The following is a 24,154-nucleotide window of genomic DNA, read 5'->3' on the forward strand; positions in this document are numbered from 1 at the left end:
CAAGATGGGAGGTGGGGGGGGGTCACTAAATATTCTTCATTCCAGCTACCAGTGATAAAGTTGGCCTAGAAATCCATTTCATTTTATTTGGCTCTTGTTTTTAAATTTCTGTTATCAGTTGGCAAGAGCTGACAGGAGAATGAGTACGGATATATGATTAGTACAGCTAGAGCATTAAGAAAGTTCACTAGATCTTTCAACTTTCAACAACTCATTTCAACAATGATTGTGGCACAAGCTGTTATTTATATTCTTGAAATGGCATGCACTGTCTCTTAAAATTGTCTGTACCACTTGAGATTTACATATCACACTTCAGGCCATTTCTAGGTCGGAAGGCCAATGAGGATGGTGGTGTTAATTCTGGAGAGGAAGAGAGAATCCACCCAGTCCAGCCTCCTCAGTCTACAGATGGATGAGAAACTCAGGAACAGTCATTTTACCTTTCTGATCCTGAGTTGCATAGTTCATTTGTAGCCATGCGTGTGGAAAAAAAATCCAAGAGTTGTTTATTTCTAGTCCTGTCTCTGGTGCAATTGTTAAAAACCTTGTTCTCCTGAGTCAAATGTATCTGGGCTTAAAATCTGCCTCTAACACTTGAATTTAGCTTTGTGACCTTAGTCATAATTATCATTTCTGTTTTGTAGATTTATAAACTGAAGTTCAGAGCAATGGGGTTATTTGAACAGCTCATGAGATTGTTGTTATGATGAAATGAGATCATCTTGCAAAGTCCTTGCACAGTGCGTGGGACACCATATGTGACTCTTGATAAATGGGGACTACTATCAATATGGATTATTACTTTATTTTTATGATTAAGGCATCAGCTGCCCCTCTTTAGTCAACACTCATCAATAAGGTACCTTTAAAGTTCTTTCCTTGTATTCCCTTCCCCAGCATACCCGGGAGCCTGTTTTCTCAGCCTGATCTCTACGTCTGAGCCACATTTACTCCTTTTAAAATTCTTTTCCATTTGTGCCCCAGCATTAGCTTCTGAGGTCCTGCACTGCCTGGTGGGGGGAGGGGCTTGTGAGTTTTGTTCATTAGTTGCTAAATTCCTGCCACCAAAAAGTGACAAACGACAGTTTGCAACCTTTTACCACCATAAAGCTCACGCAGTAAAATGACAAGGAGCTATAGAGAAGCGAAGTTGTTGGGATCACAAGGAATGTATATCTACCGCAGGCAGTTTATCTAAGTGAAAGAATTTGGTGAATCAATACTGAAGGAAGAAGACAGTTTTAGTTAAAGACATGAAATATTTAGGAACACTGATCTGTCACCATTGCTTGCCATATAAAATAGTAGATGTGTTACTTGTGAATGCAACTGCATTAGCAGAAACATTTGCTCCTATTGAAACCCCCAGAGTGGCAATTTTGTTAATAAAGATAGAGGCTGTCAAATGTTTCTTCTCATCCTTGGAACTCTTCCAGCAGCTTCCTGACTGTGGGCCATGGCCTTTCTGGGGACTCGCTCCCCAAGATGAGCTGACGATTGCAGCATATTTACCTGCACTTGGGAGCTGGGGTGGACACTCTGAGCTGAGCCCCAGGATTGCCTGTGACAGCATGAAGGCTGAGTGCGTGTCCTTTCTGTAAAGCAGAAATAAAGAGGTAGAAATCCTAGAATGTCAGAACCAAAGCGAAGCAATGCCTGTAGGGGGGAATGATCCAGGTGTCCACCAGGCCTCCTCCCCCTGCTCTTCATAGACAGGGATCTCCAGAGAGTTTCTCTGCTTTCTCACTCTCTCTCATGTCATCTCCTTTCCGCATCTGAAAAGCACTTTAATGGTTTCTCATTGCTCCTAGGACAAAATAAAACTTTATAACATGATTTATAAGAGCCCATGTGGTTTTTCCACCGCCTCATCTCACCCCGCCCTCCACCTTCTCTGCTTCAAGCCCGCAGCACTCTGCTTTATGCCTCACACTTGCCACACTCCCTCCTGACACGGGAATGTCTCGCTGACCCTCTTCTCTCTCCCTTCCCCAGTCACACCCTGGCTAACTGGTATTCATCCTTCACATCCTGGCTCACGTGTCATTTATATCCTCAGCATCTCCCACCTCAATCCCCTGTGACATTTTACCCCTGAAAGTAATAACTTAATTTTTTTAAATGTGGGCAGTTATTTGAGTAATATCTTTCTCCTCTCTGACTGAGTGCCATGGTGATAGGAGCAAGATCTGGTTATGCTCTCTGTTGTACTCTCAGAACCCAGTGCAGTGGTGCTCAATACTGTTGGTTAGATACATTAATAACTAAATCAGGAGGTCAGGTTCGGGCCCTGACTCTGCTTTGGATGACTACATGGCCTTAGAGATAAAAGACTTGCTTGGATCAAAGAAAATCTGTCCTTGAAATTTATCCATACAAAGCAAACATCCTGCCCACTGGAGGATTCAGTCCATTCACTGATCAATCCTGTAACAGAGGTCTCAGTTTTTAGAAGTGTGGGTCCAGGCAATTGGCAGCACTCAGTTGCATCAGTCTAATTTCTGAAATTCCCTCTGTCAGCTGTGGCAAAGGCTGTAGGGTGCAGATTTTACCTGGCTGAACTCTGTCTTAGGAACCTATTCAGACAGGGGCAGCAGATTACATTCTTCTGGAGCTGCAGAGATAAAGAAGGTGCACAGCTGGTCACAGTTGGCGGATGCCCTAAACTTGCTATGGTTGCTCTATGGATTGGAGCACCATTGAGTCTGTTGCCATCTTCTCTGAATCTTTTACTTTTGAAGCACTTACTTCCAGAACCAATGGGCCCACAGTTTATTATAATTGAGGGCTGCTAACAATTTCAATGAATTTTCACATGATTTGTCACATTTTATTTTCATGACCACTCTAATTTATAGGCATTGTTTTTATTCTCATTTCTTATATTAGAAACAAAGTAGAGGAGGTAAATAGCCTGTATTCTGTGGCCCCTCTAGTAAGCTTGGTTTCAAATTCAGCTTTTCTCATTCCAAAGATGGTAAGTTTTCTACTACATCATTTAAGTTACTTGCCCTGTTTCCAGATTGTTATGGACTTAATTGTGTCTATGTAAAAATTTGTATGTTGAAGCTTAACCACTGAAGCAACTGCATTTGGAGATAGGGTCTTTAAGGAGGTAATTAAGGTTAAACGGGGTCATAAGGTGGGACACTAATCCAATAGAATTGGTGCCCTTATATGAAAAAGAGACACCATAGATCACTCTGTCCCCATGCAAGTTCAGAGGAAAAGCCCTGTGAAGACACAGTGAATAGTCAGCTGTCTGCAAAACAGGAGAGGTCTCACCGGATACCGACACTGATGGCACCTTGATCTTGGACTACCAGCTCCAAAGTGTGAGAAAAAAAGTCTATCATTTAAGCCATGTGGTTGGTAATATTTTGTTTCAGCAGCCATAGCTGACTAAGTTGGGCTGCTGTACACAAGGGCTGGGTGGGTATGACGCTGGTAACAAGGCAAGTGGACCCAAAGTCCCCACATCAAAGCAGAGCCAACTCAGGTAGAGGCTCCAGTGTTTACAGAGCACAGATGGCCTCTCATGCCGGGGATGGTTTGCTCACTGCTGGGTGCAGTGGCCCTGGGCCCATAGGAGCCAACTGAACCCAGGTTCAGTGGGTATTTCTGGACCACCAGGTTCTTTGCACACTCCAGCCCCCACAATCCAGCATGGAGTGGTCCCAAATAAAATGTGGCATATAGTTAAATCAGAGATAGTCTTAATAAAGCAGTAAGCTAAAGTCTGCTCTTTTGATCACAGTTTTAACCGAAACCGAACTTTCCTTGGAAACACAACAGGTAGATCTGGTGACTCTTTATTTACATGAACAGAGGGAAGAAGATGGACCATTCGATTCACAGGTCTCGGCCTCCCTGAGCAGTGCAGGCCAGGCCTGAGAGCGTCTCTCCATCCCAGGCCTCCTCCCTGGCTCTGGCTCCGCTGGCAGGGGGTGCTGGCTCTCCAGGGGGTCAGTGGCCTCATCTGAAAGCTGTACACCCTTTGATGGGCAGCATCCTCCATCATTTTCAGGGAATGGCAGCCAAATAAAGAAAATAAATCTCTAGAAACCTCAGAGAACACACTCTGGAGTGGGTGAAAGGTCTTCCCTGGCCTCAGGGCTGCTTTTGATTGTATTCACCATATTCACTAATTCCACCTCTGTCAAGAGCCATTACCGGTGAAACAGCAGCTGTAAAAGACTGACTCCCAGGGAGGGAACTAGAAGCATCTTTCTCAGGCTGCACATGAGCTGCACACCACAGAGGCTTGCGGGCAGAAAGTGTTTACAGATCAATGGGAATTCTCTCGGAGAAGAGATCCCACAGGAGCACAAGTGGCACTACCAGTCCCCAGTCCTCTGTAGCTTTACGCAGGGTGATCAGCCGCATTCTTGTGGAGCCACTGGAGCGTAAGTTTAACAGATACACTTTATTTTTCAGAACAGTTTCAGACTTAGAGAAAAATTACAGAGATAGTGCAGAGACTTCCCATAGACCCCACACCCAGTTTCCCCTATTATTACATCTGACATTTGTATGATACATTTTTTGTAATTAATGAACCAATGTTAATACTATTATTAAATATAAATACTGAACTTTATTCAGATTCCCTTAGTTTTTACTTAATGTCCTGTTTTTAGTTACAGGACTCCACTGAGGATGCTAGTTTACATTCAGTTGTTATATCTTCATAGGCTCTTCTCGGCTGGGCAGCTTCTCAGACTGTCTGTGGTGATGATGACTTTGACAGTTCTGAGAAGTGCTGGTCAGGAATTTTGTAGAATGACCCTTAACTGGGATTTATCTGATGTGACTTGCCAGGTTTCTCTACTGTAAAGCCACTCTGTTCCTGGCTTTCCATCTATACTCTGGAAGGGTATCACTTTGCACAGCTGACCCTTGAGTGAGGAGCCTGCTCAGTTTGATGAGGGTGGAGTGATTTATTTATTATTTATTTTCATGAGGAACATTATGTTTACTAGGCTCCCCCCTTCACCAAGTCCCCTCGACAAACCCCATTACCGTCACTGTCCATCAGTGTAGTTAGATGCTGTAGAGTCACTACTTGTCTTCTCTGTGTTGCACATCCCTCCCCATGCCTCCCCCCACATTACACATGCTAATTGTAATGTCCCCTTTCTTTCCCCCTACCTTATCCCTCCCTTCCCACCCATCCTCCCCAGTCCCTTTCCCTTTGGTAACTGTTAGTCCATTCTTGGGTTTTGTGATTCTGCTGCTGTTTTGTTCCTTCAGTGTTTTCTTTGTTCTTATATTCCACATATGAGTGATATCATTTGGTACTTGTCTTTCTCCCCCTGGCTTATTTCACTGAGCATAATACCCTCTAGCTACATCCATGTTGTTGCAAATGGTAGGATTTGTTTTCTTCTTATGGCTGAATAATATTCCATTGTGTATATGTACCACATCTTCTTTATCCCTTCATCTACTGATGGACACTTAGGTGGCTTCCATTTCTTGAGGCTTTTTGAGGAACCTCCATACCATTTTTCACAATGGTTGAACTAATTTGCATTCCCACCAGCAGTGTTAGGAGGGTTCCCTTTTCTCCACAACCTCGCCAACATTTGTTGTTGTTTCTCTTTTGGATGGTGGCGATCCTTTCTGGTGTGAGGTGATAGCTCATTGTGGTTTTAATTTGCATTTCTCTGATGACTAGTGATGTGGATCATCTTTTCATGTGTCTGTTGGCCATCTGAATTTCTTGTTTGGAGAACTGTCTGTTCAGCTCCTCTGCCCATTTTTTAATTGGATTGTTTGCTTTTTGTTTGTTGAGGCGCGTCAGCTGTTTATATATTTGGATGTCAACCCTTTATCGGATCTGTCATTTATGAATATATTCTCCCATACTGTAGGATGCCTTTTTGTTCTATTGACAGTGTCTATACAGAAGCTTTTCAGCTTGACATGGTCCCACTTGTTCATTTTTGCTTTTGTTTCCCTTGCCTGGGGAGATATGTTCATGAAGAAGTCACTCATGTTTATGTCCAAGAGATTTTTGCCTATGTTTTTATCTAAGAGGTTTATGGTTTCATGACTTACATTCAGGTCTTTGATCCATTTCAAATTTACTTTTGTGTATGGGGTTAGACAATGATCCAGTTTCATTCTCTTACATGTAGCTGTCCAGTTTTGCCAACACCGACTGTTGAAGAGACTGTCATTTCCCCATTGTATGTCCATGGCTCCTTTATTGTATATTAATTGACCATATATGTTTGGGTTAATGTATGGAGTCTCTATTCTGTTCCACTGGTCTGTGGCTCTTTTCTTGTGCCAGTACCAAATTGTCTTGATTACTGTGGCTTTGTAGTAGAGCTTGAAGTTGGAGAGCGAGATCCCCCCCCTCCCACTTTATTCTTCCTTCTCAGGATAGCTTTGGCTATTCAGGGTCTTTGGTGGTTCCAAATGAATTTTTGAACTATTTGTTCCAGTTCATTGGCAAATGCTGTTGGTAATTTGATAGGGATTGCATTGAATCTGTAGATTGCTTTAGGCAGGATGGCCATTTTGATGATATTAATTCTTCCTAGCCAAGAGCATGGGATGAGTTTCCATTTGTTAGTGTCCTCTTTAATTTCTCTTAAGGGTGTCTTGTAGTTTTCAGGGTATAGGTCTTTCAGATTTAGTTTTTATAAGGTGAATTCCACTTAAATCCAGCACAATGCTGACAAATTACTGCATTCTCTCTTGGGGAGATGCCGGAAGCTAATGCTCTGGAAACTCCCCCTTATTCTGTGAAGAGGCATGGCTCCCAGAAAAACATTGAATAAGTGGCACAAGTTTAGACTTTCACTTTGGAGTGGGGGTGCCCCATTCTCCCTCACAGAAGCTCAACAGTTCTGCTCATTCTTGTGTGTATCGCACTTTGGTGTAGATGGTGAGTGTTGGTTTTGTTTTGGGACCAACATGCTTTCTTCTTCCTGAAATGCAGCCTTTATGTTGGCATCTTTGTCACTATGTTAAATATTGGATATGGTCAAATTATGATCCCAGAGTATGTCTGGGGAAGATGGCAGGATAAATGAAGCCAGTTTGCACCTCCTGTGTTGCTGCCTGACAATTGAACAAAAGTGCTGCTGTGGTCACGACATCAGAAATACATTACATGCCAGGCCACCCATCAGAGATGCTAGTTGAGAGTTACAAGCAAACTATCAAAGTGGGATCATTTCCTTCATAACAGGGGTTTATCTTTTATCATATTTGTTTGTGGTAGAAGAAGGATAATGTAAGAAAAGAAAAAAGCAAGGCGTTAGCATTGTGTTCATTTCTGAGTTATTGCACTGACACCTAAGATCTAAATAGATCTGTAGATCACACTTCAAAATAGAGAAGTCTTTTAGTTTCTTATTCTTTCTCATTTAAAAAACTTTTGGCAACACTGCTGCTATGCAAATAGGATTTCTACTAAAATGAGCCACTTTTTGTAGCCACTGTGGAGAAAATGAAAGATGCGTTATAAAAAAATCTCAAGTAGTCTTAGTGATTGTACAGTCTGCACTGTTATGGTCCCACATCCCACTAGACCAACTCCTGAGTCTTCCCTTGCCTTTACTTAAAAAAATATTTCAATGCAATCATTTATCAGCATAGGCTGAGCAAAGTAGGAAATACTGCCTATTCTGCCAAAAGTCATAAGTGGGTAAGTCATTTGCTATAAAGACACAGTAAATTCTTCATCCCAGGAAGGGGCTGCCTACAAGAGCAAGTGAAGTTGTGGGCTGGCAGTTGCTGGCAGTTGGCTGGGCCGCACCCGCCTACCCCGGTGACCTGCCTTCCTTCTCTGGAAAGTGGTTCCCATCATCCGCGCCTTGTGTCAGGATCCTTTCTGTTCCTGTTCTGTCTGGGCAATGGCTAGTTACTGAGCTGGCTCATTTGAAGCTGCTTCTGCTTCTTGGATTGACTGGGAGCCTTTCTGACTCCCTAGCCTGGGTAAAAATTCTCCTTCTACAAGCTCCTATAATACTTTGAACTTCCTTATTACAGTACACTTAATAATTGTGAATATTACTAGCCACACAAATTTGATGATTTCTAGTTTCTCCACTGGGCTATCAGCTCCATGAGAGCAGGGACCATATGCTCACTTTTGTGAACATCTCAGAAATCTACAAACTGTAAAGACAGATACTGGGAATGGGTGGTAGCAGCAACTCCAAAGGGAACCTGGACTTTAGGAGCTCAGCCAAATATGGGTGGTCAGGGCTGAGCAGAAGGTCACCTGTGAGCCCTTGGTTAGGAGAGCGGACCAGCCTTCCAGGCCGCGGTCTCTCAGAGCCAGCCTCAGGCAAGAGACTATGAACATCCTGAACACAGGAGTTGTGTCTTGTTTATCTTTGAGTCCCAGGAGGCAGCATCTTGTCCACTGCTGGCTGTCAGTGCACGTGGGCTCCTCGTGGGGGGTCACAAGCTGTCATTGTCCAGCTCTAGCAGGGATGAGGATGTGTATCCATAGATGGCGAGTTTGCCGGACAGTGTTATTTCTTGATGGGTGAATGGAGGTTATCAGTCTCCAGATTGGTAGTTGCAAGTCATATTTTGCCAGCTGAGCATTCACTGGCATGAGATCTGGTGCATGTTCTGAATGTTTGTGTCCCCGTGAAATCTACATATTGAAATGTTACCCCCCAAGGTGCTGGCATGAGGAGGTGGGGCCTTTGGAAGGTGAGGATACAGTGCAACCTAAGAACAAGGAAGTGAACTCTCACCAGTTACTGACACTGCAGGCACCGTGATCTCGGAATCTGCAGCCTTTGGAGTTGTGAGAAAGAAATTTCTGTCATTCATAAGCTACTCTGTTTGTGGTAGTTTGTTAGAGTGGTCTGAACACACTGGCACCTGCTAACCCAGGTCCCCGCCAGCACCCGGGATCCTAACAACTGAGATGCAGCCAAACCCAAATGACGCCAACAGCTCACTTGATTCTATAGCCCCTTCGTGTGCTTACAAACTCCGGGATTCCTGCATGAGCAACACAGTGCTAACTGATCTTTTTTTTTAAATGAAAAAACCTAGAAGTTGGCATTATGGTAAATGTTGAGAGAACTAAGATGTGAAGGCTTTACTTTTTTTTTGGAATCTACCAAATTCTGTACCTTTCCAAGAAGTGACAGACATTGAAAGTGGGATCTGTTTCCACTTTTCATCTTCCCATTTAGGATTTCAGAACAGCCCTCACTGGTTTGCACACAGAGATCTTTCTAGAAAGATCATTTTCTCCACGATTAAGACTATGTTATTCAGCCTGGAGGAAGAATCTGCAATTTTGAAGCCCAGTTGCTCTTGTAGAGAAGGTTCTTTTCCTGCCTCTTTCACTTCTTTTCAAAACCCCTGATTTTGATCATCAGTGAGGGAATTTTCTTGAGGGACTAAATTTTAAAAATACAGCCACCAAATGTTCCATCAGAATTTTTCAGCTAACCAAGGATTGTTTGCAAAATCCTTTTTTTTTTACACCCAGACAACTTTAATGCCCTCATTCTTGATGAATCATGATTACTTGGAAATTCTTTGTGTAATTATTTGTCAACAAGAGCTTATATGAAATCCAGATTTCATGCTATCAGTTTGCAGCTTAGCTCTCAAAATTTAGTTTTTTTCCCCCTCTCTTTTTGCTTTCTTTCTATTCCTTTGTCTTATACCTTTTCAAAACAATCCCCTTTTCAGTTGGTCTGGATTCCAGAGAACATGGGTAACATACAGTAATTAACTCATGCAATAATATAGCCTGTCTCTTTCATTTCCTCTGCTTGCTGTAATGAAACCAAACTGCTATATGTGTACAAATATTTGATCACCATCAGATAAGGGTTTTTAAAAAATTATTTAACATTTTTTTATTGAGGTATAGTTGACATATATTAGTTTCAGGTGTTCAACATAATGATTCAATATTTGTATATATTGCAAAATGATCACCACAATAAGTCTAGTTAACATGTCATCATACATTGTTACAATTTTTTTAACCACCAGGTAAGTTTGATGGTAAAAGTGGTTAAGACTTCCAAGTGAGAAATTCCAAAAGGTTCTACTCTTTCATTTATTAAAAAATTGGATGGTTTGGTGCATTTGGGTTCCAATACACTATTTTGTATAAATGGTGAGTCCTTTCAGAGAAAAGGAAACCTGCTATAAACTAATCTCAATAAATTCCCACTACTTCACAGTTTTTTGAAGTTTGATATCTTTTTGTATAATTATTATATTGTATCACACTATATTTAATAAAAGCAGTTTTCTAAGAATCAGAGATAGGTACAATCTAGTTGTGGGTCTAATATCATTGAAAATCACACCACAAATTTCACTGTGGTACATTACAAACTAAGTTCAATTCATAGTCTCAATACATCAAGACAGGGCATCGATTTGGAAAGACTAAGAGCCTAGAAGTTGGAATCAAGATATTTGGGTGGACATAGACAAAGCTGAGAATTTCAAAGGCACTCTTTCTGGAGAGCTCATACATATTTTATGTCTCTCAGAGCCTCCCTTGCTAGAAGAGGTAGCCTTTCTTCCTGTGTCTAAGTTTAGCTTTCCCTTACTTGTAATAATTTTACCAATTCCTTCTGTTGAAACAGAATGTGATTTTTATTTTCAACTGGACTCTGAATGATGCATCATCCTAAAACATCATTTTATTCTCATTGAAAATAGTTTCACAGACTGGGAAAAAATTGACAATAATAATTATTCACCTCCATATAACCATTGGATTTTATTTCCACTTTACCACCTACCAGATTATACACTCTCATTTTTAGTTCACATTTTTAAATTAACTTAGTATATTAAAAGTTTTCCTTCAGATTTCTTAAATATGGAGACCATATTTAAATTTATAATGACATCTCCTTAGAAGTGGCTGACGTTATAATGACATCTCACAATTTATAGTTTATATATATATGTGTGTATATATATATATATGCATCTTTTTTCTCCTTTGATATGCAGCAGTTGGTGAAAAGGAAACCTGCTATAATCTCAATAAACTACTACTTCACAGTTATTTGAAGGTTGATGTCTTCTTGTATAAATATTATATTTTATCCCATTATATTTAATAAAAGCAATTTTCTAAGAATCAGAGATAGGTACAATCTAGTGTGGGTCTAACATCATTGAAAAATCATACCACAAATTTCACTCTGGTACATTACAAACTAAGTTGAATTCACAGTCTCAGTACATCAAGACAGGGCATTGACTTGGAAATCAAGACCTCACTATTGGTGAAGCTAACTAATTAAAGCCAAGCTTTAGTCTCCACCTACCCCTAAACATGAACTTTCCCTGTCTCTCCTACCAATAATAATACAGTCATGCAAAATTCAAGTTTAAAATGAGCTTTAACCTCTTCTTTACCTGATAAGCTGCCAAATTCTATTTAGTTTAGCAAACGTTAACTGTTGAGTCCCTATTCAGTAAGCTCTCATTACCATTAAAAAAAAATGTTTACTTATTCCTGATCCTGTCAGCATGCTAGGCACAAAACTTGCCTCTGAAGCAAGCTACATTCTCATTTACCTCTTTCAGGTTTTATTGTTCTATTCTTTTCCATTATTGCAGTCTCCTTACTGGTCTCTGACTCCTCGTTCGTTCTCTTTCCTCTCCAGATGATATTTATTTACAGAATTCTAAGACACTCTTTCTGGAGAGCTCATACATATTTTATGCCATTAAGGGAATATCAATACAGCTCAGGACCTTGGTAAAGAGAGAAGTGGCCTAGCATGTCTCATATGATGTCTTTGTTGATTATCCTATATCTGAAGGACACAAAACAGTTGAGTAACCACAACTGGATAACACAATGGTCCCATATTGTTCTTTATAGAACACAATTTTCTCTATAGTGTGATATTTAACAGGGTGAAATATATTTACCATGCTTCCATATAAAAATGTACATTCATCTGTATAAGTAATAATTGGCTCTTGCCTCCACTGTTCACGATCTTGATACGGTAATGCATGTCTCCCGGGGTGGGCCCTGCTGATGGCACCTCCAACTGTTCCTGGGGATAGAGCTGGAAGCAACAATGCTTGTGTTGGTTTTTTGTTAATGAAGGAAAAGATCCAAGGCCGGGCTGACCTTTACTTATCCAGAGCCCATTTTAGTTCAGCAAAATTCAATCTGCTTGAGATGAAAAGAAAATTGACTTTCTTCTTTCCATTGTCCTATCTTACACGGAGAAATAAACTAAAGAGGTGAACAGAGCTGCCTGATCATCACAGAGGACTGACTCTGCAGCTGGGAGGCAAAGGAAATTGAAATTTACAACACAAGCATTCCCCCTCCTCTGAAACAGGTCACTTTGATTATCTTTGCATTATTGGGATGACTTTATATATATATATTCACCATGTTCCTGCCTAACCAGTTCCTTATAGAGAACTCTGTGTGTCTCTGAGATCAGAGTTTCATTAACCATGGATAGGTCAACTAAGGCATTCATCAGATAAATATTACTTCACCTAAAAAATATATGTCTTTCAGGTTTTTGCTCACCTCCTCCCTGCCCCTTTATCCCCATCCTTTGAAATAATACACTCATAGTCACAGAAGGCACCTCCGTAGCCCAGGGGTGAGGCAGGAGGCTGTCAATCACTTTTCCTTTTAAGACTTTACAGGAAATTGTGCTCAAAGACCTGGAACAGGTACAGTTCTCTTCCAGGGGCACTTCTTTCGAGTCTTCCCAGAACTCCTGATCCTGAGAGCAGACCTTATTTATAGGCAAGAAACACCTTGTGGTTCTGTGTACAGACAGCAATTAAGAGGCTTTGTAGTAAAACATATCTGACACTTCTGCTCCATCACTCACCAGTTGCATGACCACTCAGAGCCTCAGTTTCTTCATGTGCGAATTCACACATGCTGCATGAGGATGGCTGAGAAGCTAATAAGTTAAGCAAACTGAAATGAAATTAGAGTGGCTGCAGAGAGGTGACTCCAACGTTTGGGATTGTTTGCTAAAAATAGATTCCCAGGCTCTCCTGACCTGGTGAATCAGGATTACTCTGCTTAATCCATGTGAAATGCTCTTCCCAGGTGGCTTTGCTGGGCATTTAGACTTGGAACCTGGATGGACTTGGATGAAGCTGATGGTTTTGAACTCCTCGTCTCATTCATCCCCTTCCAACTTCTAATATTCAAATCCTTCCTGCAACATCTTCCCCAAGTGTACTTCTAGCATCTGTTTAAATACCTCCAGAGACAGCAAATTCAGTGCCACTTGGAACAGCTGTGTCCATATTTGGCAGCTTTCAGAATGCTTCTAATACTCAACCAAAAGCTGTCTTTGATATTTTTCCCCCACTGATGCTAATTCCACTCTTGGAGACATGCAAAGTAGATTTACCTTTCTTCTTATTTGACAGCCTTTCAGATATTTGAAAATACTTTTCATACCCCCAAGAGTATTCTTTCTAAATTAGTGCATTCTGCACCAAAATTCTAGTGCCCATATTTTCAGCCTCTGTTTATCCAACTTGCCAAATGCATCCCCTTGGCTAGAGTTCCTGTTGCTGTACCTATCCTCTTCTCTCTGAGCTGATGCACCTCTGGAGTGTACCATTTCTCACTTCCAACCACTCTTTCCCACAGCCCTTGGGAACAAATGATACTCTTTTCTGTAAGGTAAGTCAAAAAGAATATCACATCTTTTAATCTGTTTTCTATCTTTTCAAGCATAATGCAAGTTGCTCAAAACCAATACTTTTAATCTGAGATTTTTAGGTTGTAGGACAGAGATGGGGGCAAAGGGGTTGAGACAACACTCAGCCTAACTTCCTTCCATCAGACCCATTTTAAAGATTAGACTGATGCAGCCACTATAGAAAACAGTCACAATTCAGACTAGAGGAGCAGACTAGAGGTTTCCATCCTTTAAGATTAAGGCTTGCTGATGCCTGAGGAGCCCCATGGAGAGAAAGGGAATCTTCTCTGGAGGCCTTTCTCAGAACTCAGTCCTTGGATCAACTGCCTCAGAATCACTTGGGGCAAATTTTACAAAGGCAATTTGCTAAACCATAGATGATTTACTAAATCATAATCTCTGCAGGTGGAGACCAGGAGTCTGCCTTTTAAAGGGCACCCTTGATGATACAGAGGTTTACTAAACAAAAGGACCCAGAAATTAGTGTTTGGAGAATAATAACAATTTGAGAACTGTTGTAGAATTGAGAGAAGAATTGGGGTCATGCCAGCATAGGTGTTATTCTGAACCAGGTATCATGGGGGATGCCAAATGACAGGCCCAGCCCTTCAGTGATGTTTAATTGAGACCCTAAACAGGTACAAACATTAGGAACATGTAGCAAAATAAGAAATTATTTAAGTGATGTAAGGTTTTAAAATTACTTAATTAAAAATTTAAAAAATTAATTATATTTTAAAATAATTATTAAAGCAATTATTTAAATGTTGTAAGGTTTCAGGAAATAAATGACCCAGTACAGGAAAGAATGATCTCAGAAAGTGGTGATATGATTGAGAAGGAGGTAAGATGGTCGGGATTTTGAATAATGGCTGGGGATGAAAAATGGATTTTCTAAATTGTGGGCAATATGGGTAAATGTGAGGAGATGGTAACAACTATGGTGTTCAGAAGTGCTTGAGGCAAAATTGAATAGATCGGGGATAAAAAAATTTTACAATTTTGTGTTGTTACTGTTAAGAGGAGTCAAGGCAAGACCTGAGAGCCTGGGTCTCAAGGCTGCACTGTGGAGTCTTAGGTAAGATTGCTGATTCTGTCTTAGAGGGCACTCAAGTCGTTTTAGAAAGGTGTGGTTTGCTGGGACATTTGGCAGTGAGTCTCTTCTTCCCATTAAAGACTTTGGCCTGGAAGTGTGTGGACCAGTTCTGCTTCGGGCAGAAGAAGGTATAAAATGAACCAAACTGATATTTGTGAGAACAATCAAAACCCTGCACAAGGAGAAGGAAGAGGTAAAAAGGAGGGAAGACAAAAGCCAGAGATCTACCTGCCTCCACTTATATTTCTAACCTGCTCTCAAGAAATCATTCCCCTGCTCTGGAAACCCAAGCCATACCTCTGCAGCAATCCTTGAGTGCAGCAGGATTAATAAACAAAGTGTAGCTTTCTGAATTACTACTGTTGAAATGAACTTGCAGCCTCATTCATTTTAAATAAGACTAAAACATAGAATCACATTATTTTTCCTGGTTGCATTGACTTACTGAATTGGATTATTCCTATGCTAATCCCAGATTGTTTGGAAATCCATTACAAGAGTAATTTGTGTCTTTTTTTCCCCATCTTGTGGGGAGAAGTTCCTATGGCCAGGATCCTCACCTGACCCTAAACTACTTGATGATGTCATTGGCTTACTGCTAGGCTAATGCTTTCACACACATAGGCAACAAGCTATTATTGACTGAGTCACTACATAAAGAACTCTGCCTGGTATTCTGGGCAGAGGCAGAGATGGAGGTGGATTACGGACCTGCAGACTGTTGGATGCAGACGTGATCCTTGTGCTTGACCCACTGCCATGAGAGTAACACCGGAATTAAACCCTTTTACCCCAAGAATGTTCCATTGTCATTTCTTGGGCTCAGTGAATTCATAGTGAGCTTGCCCAGGGCTTAAACCCTCAGACAAGACAATTAGAAAAATAAAGTTTGCCCTTCTTCCCATTTCTGAACCAGGATAATATTGTTCATTTGCACTGTTCAGGTATGGCACTAGATGGTAAGTTAGCCTCATAGGCAAGTATGTGTAGACACATAGATTTTGCCTCTGAACAATTTACTTGGGATTCTCAGTGGAAGATGCCGGTGGCAACTTGAGGCATGTGCTGTGTGGAAGAATCTCCTGGTGGCTGTCTGGTGGCAAGGGCACACATCCCACTGCTAGTGGAAGGCTTGAAAGCATTCACGCCAGGTGTGGGTGTGAGAATCCTGCTTTGTTGTAGTTTTATATCAAAAATGTAACCCAGGAAGTTCATGTATGTGCTGAGCATAATGAACCCTTGTTCTTTTTCGGTTACCCAACTTTCATTTTCCCTTCTTTTGGTAAAGATGAGCCCCGTTTGCCTCTGAAGATCCCCAAGAGCCCTGCTCTCAGAGAATGTGCTTTGGATGCAGCTGACCCACCTCCTGCTCCAGGGGTGGGCATATGACCTCAGGCCTGAGCCAATCAGCAAGTTCCATTCTCCTGGCCACAAAAACCTGGATTCAGGGATAATCATAGAACCAAGTTGAACCAATGATAAGTAATCCTAGGACTTGCAAGGGGTACCCAGGAGAGAGACATGCTATTTCCTCTCTTCTTGAATAAACAGATGCTGCCTGGAACTCCTGCAGCCACTTTGACATGACAAGATGAGAAAGAGACCCACAACAGAAGGGAGACTGCAAAGATGTCATTTGAGTCTTGAGTCAAGCCAGTTAAATATTATTCTTGGACTTTTTATTTTCATGGGGACATTAACTCTTATCATGCTTAAGCCATTTATAGTTGAGTTGCATGCTAAATTCTTATAAGTCAAAAGCACTTGCTTCTTCTGATGTTAATCAACCACTTTAGAAAAACTACCTCTTTGTTTTATATTGATTCTCAGTGGGATCAATATAATCACACTTTAGTTCTAAACTCTTTTAAGCTCCCTCATATTCTTCTTTAACTAATGAGGTATTAATAAACACTTAGAGACATGAAGAATGCTGCCCATTTAAAAAACCTCCCAGTTAAATCCTATCATAGCTCAGGGCATTCTCTTGTAAATTGTTCACCACCCTCTAACATGACAGCTTTGTAGGTTCTGTTTTTCGTGTGCTTGAGAAGGCAGCAGTCCTAAGACCTGCACATGTCTGATCTCTGGCTTGCAGTTTTCCTGATCTCTCAGCCATCAGTCACCCTCCGAAGGAAATATGGAATGCTACTTACTTAATGAAACAATAAACACCCATTTCCCTCATCCTTAGTGCTCCTCTCAGAATTACAACCTTATGTCTCCGATTAATTTTTCATGTCAAATTGTATCAAAGAGGCTTTATGTTTGCAAACCTCAAAGCCATGTTCATAGACCAGATTATAAAATGGAAATAAAAGAAATGTTCACAGCGATTCCATCCTTTTTCCCTCTGGTGAAATGTAGCTATGGTGAGTGCCCAGTAAATTTTAGGGACCTACAGCCATTTTTCAGGCATTGTTGCCTTTTTAAGTTTGTGTCACAGAAGCCAATGGGGGCTGAAAGAATTAAAAAAGTAAGAATCGGTTAAGTCATGTCTTATGCTGCACAGGGGACCAGCCACAGTAGAATTGTAAAGTGTCCTCAGATTTTGGCAAACTGATGGTCAGAGGTGGCCTCTCTGAGAGCAGTTTCAGTGATGTGGCCAAAGCTTGATTGCAAAGGTGTGAAGAGGAGAATGTCAACATGGGTGACTCATGAAATTTGGTTAGTAGGAGGAGAGAGGAAGGGAGCTCATTCAAGGAAAATGTAGAATATATGGAGAGGAATTTATTTGTTTCTAATTTTTGGATAGAAGTAGCTTGGAATTATTTATAGGCTAGGAGTCAAGAAAGATACTTTGAAAATACGGGGATTTTAAAGATGAAAAAGGACACATGAAGGGCCCCCTGACAGGCAAGGATAGGGTGAATGACCAGAGGCAGGCTCCAAGGAAGGGTGGGTGGGGTAAATCCATCTGTGACGAGTTTGTGTTGAGTAGGCTCAAGAGAGAGCAGAAGAGGACCTGAAGGTCATGGGAACACAGGACCTAGTGACAACAGAGATACAGGCAAGGGTGTGTCAGGAATCAAGAGCACAAGCAACAGAAGACAAATAGATAAATTGGACTTCATCAAAATTAAAAACTTCTGTGCAGCAAAGAACATTATCAAGAAAGGGGAAAAAACACCCTACAGAGTGGGAGAAATATTTGTAAATCTTATGTCTGGTAAGGCTCTAGTATTCAGAATATGTAAAGAACTTTTACAACTCAACAACAAAAAGGCCCAGTTAAAAATGGACAAAGGACTTGAATAAATATTCTCTAAAGAAGATATACAAATGGGCAACAAGCACATGAAAAGATGCTCGATGTCATTAGTCATTAGAGAAATGCAAGTCAAAATCATGAGATACCAATACATACTCATAGGATGGTCATAATAATAATAATGATAAACAGAATGAAAAATAACAAGTGTGGTGAGCAAGTGGAGAAAGTGGAACACTCATACACTTCTGGTAGGAATATAAAATGGCCCCACCCCTCGGAAAAACAGTTCGGCATTTCCCCAAGTGAAACAGAATTTTCATATGATCTAACAATTCCATGTCCAAAATAATTAAACCAGGTACTAAAAGAATTCTTGTATATGAGTGTTTAAAGCAGCACTATCCACAATAGCCAAAAGGCTGAAACAACCCAAATGTCCATGAATGAATGAATGGATAAACAAAATGTAGTATATGCTATAAAAAGGAATGAAATACTGATATATACTACAACATGGAGAAATTTGAAAAGATTATGTTAAGCAAAAGAAGCCAAACACAAAAGTTCCATATTGTATGATCCTATTTATACAAAATGTCCAGCATAGGCAAATTTATAGAGACGGAAAGCAGACTGGCTGTTGCCAGGAACTGTGGGGAAGGAGGGAGAGGTGTGGAGTCACTGTTTAAGGGGTAAGGGATTTCTTTTGGGGAGACATATTTTGGAACTGGATAGAAATGAGAGTAGCACTACGTTGTACTAAATGTCACTGAATTGTTCACTTTGTTTTATATGTGAATTTCACCTCAATGAAAAGAAAAAGGCTTGGTGGGGTCAATGCTCCTGGGTCCCACATGTTTCCAGCACCCACCACCTCCAGGGATGGAAATCTGGTGTAGTTCTCACCTCCCTTTGCAGCCTGCTGGGCTGTGGTTTCCTTCCTCCATCCATTTCCTCTGCTTTCTGTCTTTTTAGGATGTCCAATGTTTTCTCCCCCATTAAGTTCCCCTTTTTCTTACACTCAAGAACTGTATTTTCTTTTTTTCTTTTTTTTTTCTTCTTCTTTTTTTCTCTATGCACAAGAACTGTATTTTCTAAAAGAAAATTCAGGAAAAGTTTAGAGTCTTGGAATAGAAGACAGGCTGTAGCAGATGTTTATTTTCCATACTGAGTCAACAACCTCAAATGTTGTCAACAGATAGGTCCACCTCTTTTAGTTCAAACCCCTTTGAAAGAATGTGATTTTACACCGTTTGCCTCTAAAATGATTTAACTGCTTTCACATAACATGACTTGTGTTGCTGTTTTGGTGATTTCCCCCACTGTTAGAAGCTCTCATCTTTTTATTGATCCAATGTCTTAATTAACCAGCTCCTTCAGAAGGGGGTTCCTAAGGGGTATACTTTAAAATAAACCAGAGGTAACTAAACAGAAAAGAAGTGAGATACAGAGTGAATTATAAGCACAAACGAGTTCCATAAAAATTTACCTATAATGAAGTGGAATTTGATGCTGTTTGAACATAAAGAAACAAGATTAGCTCAATGCTACATCCAGATTTCTTTTAGCATGCCAAAATGTTTAATTTTTAAGGAAGAGTCCCATCACTGGGAATGAGTAGGAATCTGCTCATGTCTTTTTCTACTTGTCCCTGTTGTGTTGTTTTCCATACACTGATATAAATGCAGTGGTTAAGAAATACTTGGCACTAATAGCCTCTTGGAGCTTATGTCTACAGTAGTCACAGTTTTGACCACTGGCTTGCAACCTTGAAGGTACATGTTGAGGGGTAATTACAGCAATCCTATAAAATTTGAGGGGAGTTTAGATAAGGAAGTACATGAAAAATGTCTAGGCAGGACTGAATCAAGTTGGCCGTGAGGCTGGTGTGAAGGAGCACATTAGGCAGCTAGTGAGTGTGCTATTTGACTGGTATTCAAGTCTCAGAGTGTGTTCATTCCCTACACTCTGTACTGCACAGGAGTTCAGAGCACTGGACTCAGACTGCCTGACCTTGATTTCCAGACCCATTCTCCTTTTGTCTGTAACTGGAGGCATGTTGCTTAACCCCTCTATGACTGTTTCCTCATCTGTAAAAGGGAGATGAAGATATTGCCTAGTTTGTAGGACTGTTGTGAGAATTACGGAGAAAAAGACATGTAAAGCACTTAAAATAATGCCTGGCTCATGCTGAATAAATAAGATCAGTTCCAGGATCGAGGGTTTACAAAATTCTCTAAGTATATCTCTCAACAATGTCAAGGTTGAACCACATTCCACACAATTTAACACCAGCATAGTAGCAGTAGCTACTCCAGACCCCAGACTCATGAGACTCGGTCTCTGTTTGGGGTTATGAATTCTTATTTCCCCCTTGGTCTCTTTGGAACAGTGCAGGATAGGAGCTATCTGCCTGTGAGCTGACATTCTGCCTCCCCCTTCCTGGAGCGGCCACCTTTGATCAACCCCAGGGCTCTCCCTAGCTGAGTCCAGCCTCGACCTCACTTCCCAGCACAGAGCCTGGACAGCTCTGTTAGCTACAATCAGCTCATGAGAGGTAACCTGTTTGCCATCTTTATTCTAGGAACTCCATCTAACACTATTACTGCAGGAAGGAAATTGAACGGAGGAGGGGCTAAGGCAGTCAGGAAGAGGGCAAAGCACGACTGATGTTCACCGTCACATCTGCTGAGCAACTCCCTGTCACACACTCATTCTTTTTTTTTCTTTTTCTTTTTTTTTATTTTTGTATCATTAATCTACAATTACAGAAAGAACATTATGTTTACTAGGTTCCCCCCTTCACCAAGCACACTCATTCTTTATTACCCCAGCATGGTGATTTGCAAGAACATAAAGCAAGCTAATTTTGGAAATTTGTCAGTGCAAAATCTCAAATAATAAAGTATCCAAGTTTATACATGAGGTGCTGTAAAAACGATGATAGAATTTATCTGTGTACCTGAGTGGGGGCATGGGGTGGATACTGCAGAGAACGTCAGCTGGCAGTCCACTTTATGTGTACTCTTGCATTCATTACTTCAGTTATGGGAAAGCTGATAAAGTTGCAATGTAGAAATTATAGAAAGGAAGGATTTATTAATTGATGCATGATTTATAGCATTGTGGTCTGTGTCATGATATTTGTGCATGACCTTTGATTAGGAAAATTCTTGCCCATATTAAAAATGGAATGCGTTAAGGGGTGAAATGAGCATGTGGGATGAGTGAGTGATGTAAGAGTCCCCATTGACCTAACGATTAGTGGAACATGGTCCTGGATATTGCCCTTCCTATAATCACTTCCAGGTTCGCCTTTTCTGCATCCAGCGCTGCCATGTTGGCCCCATTTCACTTGACCTGATATGTATAATGGGATATTATTCAGCCACAAAAAAAACAATAAAATCTTGCCATTTGCAACAATATGAATGAAACTTGAGGGCATTATGCTAAGTGGAATAGTCAGACAGAGAAAGACAAATACCATATGATCTTGTTTATATGTCGAATCTAAAAGAACAATCCCTCTAAACAAAACTGAATTCGTTAAAACAGATCAAACGGGTGGTTGCCAGAGGCATGGGGTGGGTGGTGGGTAAAATAGCTGAAAGTGGTCAGAATGTATAAACTTCCAAACACAAAATAAATAAGTCATGGGGGTGTAATGTATAGTATGGTGGCTATAGTTAATAATGTTGTATATTTGAGAGTTGCTAAGAGAGTAGATCTTAAAAGTTCTCATCACAAGAAAAAGAATTTGTAACTGTGGTGATGGAGGTTAGCTAGACTTATTGTGGTGATCTTTTTGCAATTTATATATATATATTTATTCATTATCTTGTATACCTGAAAGTAATGTTGTATGTTAGTTATATCTCAATAAAAAATAAATGGTCAAGGCATATTACACAGCGTTTGATTTGGGTGCCAGAATCTGAGATAATCTTTTCCTGACTGACATGCTATCACCTTGAACTTTCTCTCTGCCCAAGTCAAGAGTGGGTATCCAATGGCAAGTGCCTTTGGCTGGGTACCTTCCATAATTCATTCCACTTTCAGATTATGCCTCTTTTTCCTGACTGAACATTTTGACTAACCATTACACAGCATCAAGATGGGTGTTACTGTTTCTGTTCTATAGACAGAAGTGCAAGGCTCAGAGAAGATCATATACTGGGCCGAATGCCAAAGAGGGTGTAAGTGGTGGAGTTGGAATGTTAACCCAGATTGTCTGGCACAGTCTAGAGCCCAGTCACCCTGGGGTCACTTGCTTCCTTATGCCCAGTGAGGCTGAAGGTGGGTCTACTTCTTCCACACTGGGGAGAATTGCTCCCTTAGTTCAGCCCCAGTGACTTTAACTCTATATTCTCTTCTATGTTTGTGGCTTCTTGTGGAGTGTGATAAACTGGGGTGGGTTGACTCTGCCCTGTGATGCTCTGGAGAATGGGTGGTTAGATGCTTTGATTCACAGAAGAAAAGGTTATGCTGCCAAATGGTGCTAAAATGGACTAGAAGTCCTGCAAAGCTGTCTAGCCATCCCCATGGCTTTGAGGAGGACTATGACAGGCAACCTTGGAGTGATACCTGCCAGCTTCCACACATTGCCGTCCCTGGGCTGCAAGTTGGCAGTCTGTGGTACCTGTTCCCCTTCAAGTCTGCAGACGGGCTTGTACCCTGATTTCACTGGGCACCCCCTGTCCTTCAGGGTGGATGAGAGATGCATGCACATGCTCTAAGTCTTCCTGCTGCCAGCATAGTCCTGCCCATCCCACCTCTCCCTGCTCCTCTCATTCCCATTCTTACTATCTTCCATTAACTCCCTCTTCCTCATGCATTATGGTGAGAAGGAGAAAGAAATTACCCATTCTAGCTGTGTTTTGCTTTTAACCACCTACTTCAAACCCTATAATCTAGAAATCTGGTGATTTCATGGGAGGAAATTTCATTCAAAGTGAGACTGTGAGCAAACCTTCATCACTCTTTGTAAAGTTTCACCTGTCCAGAAGGCTTTTCCCTGCAGCCAGCGCATTGCTTTCTCAGTGCATGGTTCAGACCTTAGCAAATAAGGACAGCTGGCCACCATTTATTCTTCACAGGAGCCATTCACATTTTGTCACTTCCACAGTGTTTACTCCTCTCCAGACTCTTGAATTGGTCCAGATGGTCCCAGTGTCTATGGCTTTTCTCAGGGATTCATTCTGGCCAATCTTAAAAAGCTTTAGTAGCTACCTCCAAGTTCTCTACCTATTTCTATGCATACCTGAGGGCAGAGCTTTAGAAGAGAAATAATAACACCCATCTTCATGCTGCTCCAGTTCAAGAGTCTGCAGGGGATAAGGACCCCACCACTTCTATCCAACCTTTCCCATCTGAGTGATTTCTGAAAAAGCTCCTTAACAAAGTCGATGGTAGTCTCAGCTCAGTCCAGAAGACAATAAAAAAGTCCTAGCTACAATAAAGATTTTTACTAAGAATCTTATTTATGTTTTTATGGTTTCTGAAGCTCTTCTTTAATTACTGCTTACACAGAGCTCAAGATCTGTCATGAATGATGAAGTATCGTTTTCATTATTACCTTAAATTTACTTCTCTTCTACCCAATGCATTAACCTTTATTACTGTAAGTTATGGCTGTTAGAAGCCAGAGCTAAAGAATAGAGTTTACTTCCACTTAAAATGTGAAGGCAGGCGAGCCACTGCTTTCTCTGTGAGAGTAGGATGAGGAATGGAGACTGTGTCATTTGGTGGATACATAAAATATGCATTATATTCCTTTTAGAAGATAATTATCTAGGGGTAATTTGCCTGGTTCAGTTAGAAGTTTCTTTTTGAGGTGGAAAATGAGGGTAAACAAAAGAGAAAAGAGAGAAAGATGGATTGGCTGACAGATGGACTAATTAAGGGAAGAAGAAGAGATGAGAGGATTATAGGCCAGGAAGACAGCAGCTCTCTTGAAAGCAGCAGGATGTAAAATGTCTCCTAAAAAAGAATAAAACAGATGGTTAGAGTTAAATAAATGATGTTTGCTTATTGAAGAGTGCATTTCTTCCCAGTTTCTAACACACTCAAACATCTCTGTGTAAGAAGAATGGAACAACACTCATTTTGGATGCTTAACAATAAATATTAGTCTTTTACTACTTTACATTT

The 24,154-nt window shown here is 40.8% G+C and overlaps 1 protein-coding gene across 8 annotated transcripts in view; it reads left to right on the forward strand.

The window, feature by feature from the left end:
* XPNPEP1 (X-prolyl aminopeptidase 1) overlaps window positions 1–24,154 on the forward strand; it is a 197,040-nt gene that overhangs the window by 124,581 nt on the left and 48,305 nt on the right. The window contains exon 22 of one of the 8 annotated variants that reach the window (XM_073240456.1): window positions 648–675. The exons of the other annotated variants lie outside the window; for them this stretch is intronic. Coding sequence (XP_073096557.1) covers window positions 648–660 — 13 coding nt within the window. The 3' untranslated portion in view covers window positions 661–675. Of the gene's footprint in view, window positions 1–647; window positions 676–24,154 lie in introns of those variants that run through there. 8 annotated transcript variants of the gene reach the window in all.

The sequence above is a fragment of the Manis javanica genome, chromosome 7 (assembly GCF_040802235.1).
Source record: "Manis javanica isolate MJ-LG chromosome 7, MJ_LKY, whole genome shotgun sequence".
NCBI classification, from domain to species: Eukaryota; Metazoa; Chordata; class Mammalia; order Pholidota; family Manidae; genus Manis; species Manis javanica.